This window comes from Nannospalax galili, unplaced genomic scaffold, assembly GCF_000622305.1.
Source record: "Nannospalax galili isolate Female #2095 unplaced genomic scaffold, S.galili_v1.0 scaffold558, whole genome shotgun sequence".
NCBI classification, from domain to species: Eukaryota; Metazoa; Chordata; class Mammalia; order Rodentia; family Spalacidae; genus Nannospalax; species Nannospalax galili.
Genome location: NW_008340850.1, coordinates 143,858 through 152,697, shown reverse-complemented (window position 1 = coordinate 152,697; position 8,840 = coordinate 143,858). Strand labels below are relative to the sequence as shown.

Sequence of the window (8,840 nt, the reverse complement as noted above, 5' to 3'; positions counted from 1 at the left end):
TTTAACCATTAAGCCATCTCTCCAGCCACAATAACTATATTTAATTTAGAAGTCTTACAGTGCTGCCATACATTTATTTTAAAAAGTTTAATAGTTCTGTCTCATATTTTGTAATATACAGTTTTGTAATATATAGATAGTTGAGAGACTTGAGTGACTCCACCTTGGATAAAACTCCATTTTGTATGGGACTGACCCAGCCCTGAACCCTGTTCCAGGAAAAAACACAAAAAAAGTATACTTGGAACAGATAGCGAACAACTCCCCCGCTAATGGTCAATTAACCAGGGACAGCAAAGTACTAAAAGTCCAGATGTCTCTTCAGATTTCCTGAAGGCAGCAGTTTATGGTTTGGCACTGGGCTGCAACCAATCAGTTTAAAGGGCAACATTCCTTTAGTTAGGCTGACCAATCAGATGCTTGCCAGCCTGGAAACCCCCTACTTGCTGAACTTGCTGAAATAAACCTATAAAAACCTCTGTCTCCCAAAGCAAGGGGTCTCACAGCTAAGATCTGCTGGGTTGGTGACAGAGTGGGCCCAAGCTTAAGCTTGCAACAATAAAAAAAAAAAAAAAAAAAAAAAAAAACCCTTGTGTGTTTGCATTGGTCAGCTCCTTGGTGGTCTTTGGGGGTCTGGCAAACTGGGCACAACATGGTCACATATAATTCATAAACTGATATAGCTGTGTATACAAAGTTAGGGAAAAATGTTCAGATGGGCACAGTCTTGGCCCACACCTTTAATCCCAGCACTGGGAGGCAGAGGCAGGGGATCTCTGTGAGATCCTGGTCTACAAAGTGAGTTCCAGGCCAGCTGGGGCTACAGGGAGACCCTGTCTCCAAATCAACAAAACCAAACTAAAATGTTCAGTAGGGACTATATTCTCCCACAGGAAGCCCTGAGTTAAAATACATGCAGGTAAGAACTGTTACTCTGTTCTGGGTCCGAACACTTCCCTGAATTGACCACTTGGACACTGAGTCTTAGTAAAAACACAAGCACTTTATTGAAGCCAACCAGCTGGGGACACAGTCTCAGGAGCTGTGCTGTGACCCAAGGCTATGAAAGTACAAGGCTTTTAAGCATAAAAACCACAAAAACCACAAAGCTGGGGACTTCCATAGTAACAAAAAGCAGAAGTACCAGGAAAAGGTTTGAACAATAATACAAGAGGCTTTCCAGAAACCCGAAACCTTTGTAGCCATTGGCTATCTGCATTTAGGCAGAACGCTCTTCCTCTTCTGCCTTGGACCATAGAATGTTCCAGGAAATGTTTTTGTTCTGTCTGACAAGCAGGGTGTACCTGTCCAGGGGAGTTCCAGAGTCAGACAGGGATTCTGAGGGGCACTCAGTCTAGGGGATTTCCAAAGATAGGCAGGAGGTCTTGGGGGGAGTAGCCTCCTCCAACTCTAGGTTCATGGATTGGTGCTATTTACTGTCACTCAGGCCATAACTAGCAGGCACTTAAGTATAAGGAAGGGGCGGGGTTTTCGAAATCCACCTTCTGCAACTCCGACTCATCTAGGGTTTCTCTGGCTTTGCAGGGGCTTCCCTTCCCTTGCTGGTTTCGGGGGAACTGAGGGAAGAGGCAGGAAGGAACCTCTCAAAACAGACATGGTGAGTGCAGCGTGAGCAGCGGGGAGGGAAGCCGGAACCGGCCGTGGCTGTTGGGGGAACTGAGGGAAGAGGCAGGAAGGAACCTCTCAAAACGGACATGGTGAGTGCAACGTGCGCAACGGGGAGGGATAGCCGGAACCGGCGTGGCTCGTTGGGCCTAGGTCCCGCTGGGGACGCCGCCTTTGGCCGCCTGTGGGTCCGGGAACCGCGGGGGAGGCATGCGCCGACCGAAATGGCTGTGGAGACTCCTGGCCTGGAACTCGCTAGACCAAGCTGGCCTTGATCTCACAGATTGCCCAGCCTCTGCCTCCCGAGTGCGTGCTCCACCCGCCTGCCTTTTAGTCCAGGAGTAAAGATCCCAATCCGCAGGATATCATTAACCTACCGCCGTCCCTGGCTCACCGCCTCTGAGGCTGAGCGGCGAGATGTCCGGCGCCTCGCCGGAACGGAAAGTTTCTTCCCTTGACGCCTAGAAGGGGTGCCGGGTTTTCAGTGAACACCGCTCCCCCCAGACTCACTTCCGGGCAGCAGTTTCCAGGACCCACGGGTCCACCTGGGTGCTGGAATAGGTACTGGAGACCCGCCAGCACTTCTGGGTTTGTCTGTCCGCCTGTTTCTGAGTCTACGTGACTATCTCTGTCCGAATCTACACATGTTAGCGCCGTGTCTCTGCTGCCCGTGGCCCAGGTATGTCTGACCACCTCTTAATATTTTTGCAACAAAGGAATTACTGAAACTGAACACATACTTCAGAGTCAAAAATTGAAAGATTGTGGAATAATACTGATCACAGAACCTTCAGTTATATTGAAATATAAGTCAAATATATCGGCAGTCATAAAATTAATATGTGGCTTTATTATCATTTTTCCCTAATCTTAAAAAGAACCTGATTTATAATCTTAGATGTCCAAAAGAGTAGTATGCTGACTCTTTTGTAACTTCGTGGAAATTTAATATATAAATGTAGACTAGTCTGTTCATAGCTTTTGTTTTCTAAGGTCTCACTGTAGCCCCACCAGACCTGGAACTCACATGTAGACCAGGCTGGCCTTGATCTCACAGAGATCCACTAGCCTTTGCTTTCTGAGTGCTGGGATTAAAGGTGGGTGACACGACATCTGGCTTCACTTTATATATATCTTTTTTTAATTTTTAAATTTATTTTTATTTTATGTGTATGTGTTTTTCCCTGCATGTATGTAAGTGCACATGTGTGCAATGCATGAGGAGGCCAGAAGAGAGTGTCAGATTGCCTGGTGCTTTATGTATTTTATGTATTTACTTTATTATATTTTATTTACTTCTCTTTTTTGTCTTTTTTGAGACAGTGTCTCCCTGTAGCCATAGCTGGTCTGGAACTCACTATGTAGACCAGGCTGGCCTCAATCTCATAGAGATCAACCTGCCTCTGCCTCTCTTTTTTACAGTGCTTCTGCCTCTGCCAATCATTTTTACAATGCTTTAAAAACTGTCCCTTTTACTTTTAAATTTCTTTAAAATTTTTATTTTAGTTTTTTTCCAGGCTTGGTGCTCACATTTTTAATCCCAGAACCTGGAAGGCAGAGGCAGGCAGATCTTTTCAAGTTCGAGCCCAGCCTGGTCTACACAGGGGGTTCCAGGCCAGTTGGGGCTACAGGGAAATCCTGTGTCGAAAAGACCAAAAAAAATTTTTTTTAACTTACATTTACATGTGTGTGTATGTGTGTACATGTGTGCACGTGTACACTGTGATGCACATGTGGAGGTTAGAGTACAATGTGAGGAATGAGTCAGTTCTTCTACCTTGTAGGTTCCTGGCATTGAACTCAGGTCCTCAGGCTTGGCAGCAAGTCTTCTTAACCACTGATCCCTCTTCCCTGACCCCTTTTATTTTAGTTTTTAGCATGGAAACTCAGGCTTTCTACATCATTTTTGTACCTACTAGGTTTTGATTGATCTTACTCTCAACCCTTCTCTCCGCTTTAGCCATGCCCTCCCTCCCCAGCTAAACCCTTCCATCTCCAGAGCACTCTCCCTTGAGGCCCCCCTCATAGGTTCCTTTCTAGTTTTGTTTTGTTTTACATTATTTTTTTGAGACAAAGTGATACTCTGTAGCACAGACTGGCCTTGAACTGGCTGTCCTCCTGCCTTTGACTCAAATAGTATTAGAGGACTGAGCTATCAGAGCCTGCTTGGTGTCCTTTCAGGAAGTGACCAGCCAGGGCAGGGACTGGCACATGGCAGGCACTGGGAAACTGCCTCCTGTTTAAATCCTCCACTTCTGCATCCTGTAGGAGTCTCCCAGGGGTGGGTCTGTTTTGTGGATGGCAGAGCTCAGAACAGCTAGTCTCTTTCCCTCCCTCCCTCCCTTCCTTCCTGTTCGTTTTTGGTTTTGGTCTTTTTGGGACAGGGTCTCCCAGTAGCCCCCGTTGGCCTGGAACTCACAGACATCTGCCTGTCTCTGCCTCCCAAGTGTTGGGATTAAAGGTGTGCATCACCACACCCAGTGAAATTAGTCTTTCTTTACAGAATTCCTGCACCCAGCTAGACCTTGGAGCACAAGGTAGTGCCTGAGGAACCCCAAGGTGTATAGAGTGAGATAGACTTGGAGACAGGTACAGAGTCATGAGAAGCAAAGGCATGGGTGGTAAGACCCACAGACCAGTGGATCGCAGTTAGAGCCCAAGGCCAGGCTGTATGGGTGGGTTGACTCCCTTTACCCCCTCTCCCCTGGGAGAGTGTGGTAGGAGGGAAACAGGCCTGGCTGGTTGGAGACACAATTCAGAAGCATAGATACTAGGAGGTACAGGTCTGACAGAGGCACCTCCTGCTGTCCCCACCCTGTGTGAAGCCCGGAAGTGCCATGAGTTTGCAGATTTCCTTGGGGGCAAAGCCACTGTGATGACTGGGCCCTGGTCACTGAGTCATAGGGAAGAGGGAAGGCCACTGAACTAGCAGGGTGAGGGAATGGAGATTGCACAGCAAAGCTGGTTTCCCCATCAGTGCCCTATTAATGTGAAAAGGGGTCGGTGACCTGATTCAAGTCTCACCTTCGTGAGCCAGGCATAGTGGTGTAGATCCATAATCCTGACTCCTGGGGAGGGTGAGGTAGGAGGAAACATTGAGTGTATTGTGGGCTAAACATTGAGTTCAGTGACATCTGGGCAACTTTTAAAGACCCTGTCTTCAAAAAGCAAGCAGTACTGGAGAACTGGCTCAGTGGTTAAGAGCAGTGACTGCTCTTGCGGAGGACCTGGGTTCAGTTCCCAGCACCCACATGGTGGTATCTGTAATTCCAGTTCCAGGGGATCTGACACCCTCTTCTGGCCTCTGAGCATATTGCATGGCATGGGTGTACTTACATACATGTAAGCAAATGCATTCATAAAATAAAAATAATAGCCAGGTGTGGTGGCACACACCTTTAATCCCAGCACTCGGGAGGCAGAGGCAGGCAGATTTCTGTGAGTTCAAAGCCAGCCTGGTCTACATAGTGAGTTCCAGGACAGCTGGGGCTACAGGGAGACCCTGTCTCAAAAAGACCAAAAAAATAAAAATAAAAAAAAATACTGCCCCCCCCCCCCCACACACACACAAAGACACAGTTCAGTGTAGGACATATGCAGGGCTTTGAGTTCTAGTTCCAAAGACCTCCCTGTGGGACCTCAGAAAAGGCAGTCATTTTCATTAAAGGCATGGTGGCCCACACCTTTAATCCCAGCACTTAGGAGGAAGAGGCAGGTGGATCTCTGAGTTCCAGGCCAGCCTGGTCTACATACTGAGTTCTAGGCCAGCTGGGGCTACTGGGAGACCCTGTCTCAAAAAAGACCGCCCCCCCCCCAAAAAAAGCCAATCATCTCTCATGAGACTCAGTTTGTTCTGGAGAATAGGACTATGCTATACGTTGCCTGTAAGGGAGAGGGTAATACTGAAAGGCAAGAGACAAGTAATTGCTTTGAAGTGGCTGGGGGCTGCTTTAGTACTCACCAGCCCTCCCCTCTGGGACCCTCAATTACAGGAAACAGGTGAGATGCAGAGCTCACTCCACTATACAGAAAAGATAGATGAGACCAGGGTGTTAGAGGGGGGATGAGGGGGGTGGCTCTTCCCAACTGCCTTGCTGGCATAGTTGGGCCAGTGTCTTGGATCAAACAGAACTTGTGAACTTGTGAAGGGAGTGTCTGCTAAAATCCTCTGGCCATGCAGGAGGCTCTCCAGACTTTAATTGAAGGTTGCATGGGAGAGTTGGGGATGGGGGTGGGGACAGATTTGATTTGCTAATGTTCTACCAAGTAGCATTGTGGCTAGAAGTTGTGCTGGATAGCTTTAGTGTCAACTTGACACACCTGCATTGAGGGAATTGCCTCCATTGGACTGGCCTGTAGCCATGTCTGTGGGGGAATTTTTTTGATTGTTGAGTGATGTGGGTGGTGCCACCTCTGGGCAGGTAGGCCTGTGTTGTATAAGAAAGCAGGTTGAGCACGGGCCAGGGGAGAAAGCCAGTAAGCAGTATTCCTCATGGTCTGTGTTCCAGCTCTTGCCTCCAGGTTCCTGCCCTGAGTTCTTACCTTGGGCTCCTTGATGAACTGTGACTCAGGAGATGTAAGCTGAATAAACCTTTTCCTCCCCAAGTTGGTATTGGTCAGAGTGTTTTATTATAGCATTGGAAAGACAAATTAGAACAGAAATCTAAAAAAGAGAACTTAAATCCTTATTGGATGGCCCCTTTGGGTTGACAGACCAGTTAGAGCAGTTCAGGGCCCCAGCTTCATTCCATGGCTGAACTGATGTCTATCTTGAGCATTCTCTCTTCGGATCAGGAGGGCCACACAGGCATTTGGGAATAAGAACATCCCACAGGCCGTGGGATCCTATCACTAGAGGATAAATTCCCCAACCACGACCCCCAGATGGGACAATAATGAAGCCCATCTGGAACATATGCAGGACCTGAGAGATCTCATTGTGAGAAGGGCGAAAAGAATCAGTTCCTTGATATCAATATATCAATAAGGCTTTTACTGTCTGACAAAGAAGGGGTAAAGGTCTGCTCCAAAAAATTTGAGACAGGGTCTCCCTGGTGTTCCAGTTGTCCTGGAACTCTCTGTGGAGACCAGGCTGGCCTCAACTTACAGAGATCCACCTGCCTCTGCCTCCTGAGTGCCGGGATTAAAGGTGAGTGCCACCATGACTAGGACACCAAATGAGAAAATATTCTGGGTGAAGCCTGAAGGATCCCCTTGGCCAAGAAATACTTAAACTGCATTTTGTGACCAGCAGTTGGCCAGATATTTCTAAAAGGTTAAAAAGGTAGAAAATTGGGACTGGAGAGATGGCTCAGTGGTTAAAAGCACTGACTGTTCTTGTAGAAGACCCAGGTTCAAATCCTAGCACCCACACATGGCAGCTAACAATTGCCCGTACCTCCAGGTCCAAGGGATCTGATGCTCTCTTCTGTCCTCTGCAGGCATTGCATGACATGGGTGCCCTTACCTACATGCAGGTAATACATACACATAGAAAAAGAAAAATAATAAATTTTTTTTTTTTTTGGTCTTTTTGAGACAGAGTCTCCCTGTAGCCCCAGCTGTCCTGGAACTTACTATGTAGACCAGGCTGGCCTTGAACTCCCAGAGATCCACCTGCCTCTGCCTCCCGAGTGCTGGGATTAAAGGCGTGCACCACCATACCTGGCCAATAAAATATTTAAAAAAAAAAGAAAATTGGAACTGACAGAGCTGCTTGGTGTGGTTTGATTTGATAATGCCTTAGACTACGTGGTTCCCAGGCAGTTGCTTTTCTAAGTGGGTAAAAGCACCACATGAGGTTACTAAGGTTTTAAATCAGGATTAACTATTTTTAAAAAATTTCATTTATTTTATGTGTATGAATGTATTGCCTCCATGTAGGCAGGTGCACCCATATTGTGTGGTGTGCATGGAGCTTAGAAGAGGGAGTCGATCCCCTGGAACTGAAATTACAGACTGTTGTTAGCTACCATGTAGATTTTGGGAATTGAACCCGGGTCCTCTGCAAGAGCAGCCGGTGATCTTAACCGCTGAGCCAGCTCTCCAGCCCCTAAAAGAGTTAACTTTTTTTTTTTTTTGACAACTTGATTTTTAAGGAACTTAATTCTTACCAATATGGAGGGTCACAGATCTGCTGAATCTCAGCCCACCTCATGCTCAGGTTTCACAGAATCGTGTTACTTCTTACCCTGTTTCTCCATGTGCTCCCAGAGCAACAGCACCACCTATGAATGTTGGGCACACCTCCCCATCCCTTGCCCTTCCTTCATGGGTTCTTTTCTCAGTAACAAATTGTACCTAGGAACGGAGGGGGATTAAAATAAGATTCAGAAGACATCTTGGCATTCACAATTAAAACTGGTATTAGGACATATGGACTTCCTTCCATGGGTTGGGACCATGAACTTTCTTCCTGTTTTTTTTCTTTGCTTCTTTGGCCATACATGCCTAGGCCACATACTGTTTCTTCCTGTATCCATGGTAACCTAACTCAGATGCTCTGTTAATGAAAAGGGGGTGGCTATCCATATTTAATGTGAGATTTGTGGGTCCCAAAGGGATTCATGCCCTGGTGGGGGAATGTATTTGATTTTTTATTTAATTTAATATGTATGAGTATTTTGCCTACATGTATACAAAGTGCACTTGTGTCATGCATTGCCCACAGAAGTCAGAAGAGGGCATCAGATCCCTTGGAACTGTATTTAAGGATGGCTATTAGCCACCATATGGGTGCTAGGAATCAAATCTGGGACCTCTGTAAAAACAGCCAGTGCTCTTAGTGATGAGCCATCACTCCAGCCCAAGGGATGGTTTCATTTTATCGTGGAGCCGAGCTCACCAAAAGCAGAAATAACCATGTGGATTTGTTGCCATCTTAACTGGTGACCTCATGAAGATGAAGGCAAACATGTGACCTGGCTACCAACTTGGCTAATGACATCATCAATATTATGTGACTTGATTACCATCTTGGTCAGTAACATCTTCAAGATGACCATGTGACTTTGCCACCGTCTTTGTTAATGCAACCACATGGCATAAACCAAATTGGTGACACTTATAAAACTTCCAGGTACCACTGAGCCTGCAGGGGATCTCTGCATCATGGGAAATTCCTGCATCACAAGCATTCTGTCATATGTCCCCATCTGTGCTTTTGGTGGAAATGAATGTACTGTTCTACATGGAAGTGAAGTCTGTTTTTTTAA

General features: G+C 46.6%; 1 protein-coding gene across 3 annotated transcripts in view; it reads left to right on the top strand.

Annotated features, from left to right (window-relative positions):
• The first annotated feature begins 1,251 nt into the window (after positions 1–1,251).
• The window catches only part of LOC103736346 (zinc finger protein 809), a 26,499-nt gene continuing 18,910 nt past the window's right edge, over positions 1,252–8,840 (top strand). Inside the window, exon 1 of one of the 3 annotated variants that reach the window (XM_029564818.1) lies at positions 1,252–1,718. In XM_029564818.1, coding sequence (XP_029420678.1) covers positions 1,716–1,718 — 3 coding nt within the window. In that variant the 5' untranslated portion in view covers positions 1,252–1,715. Of the gene's footprint in view, positions 1,719–1,749; positions 2,306–8,840 lie in introns of those variants that run through there. The other 2 variants (XM_008835821.3, XM_029564819.1) reach the window with 2 other exon arrangements.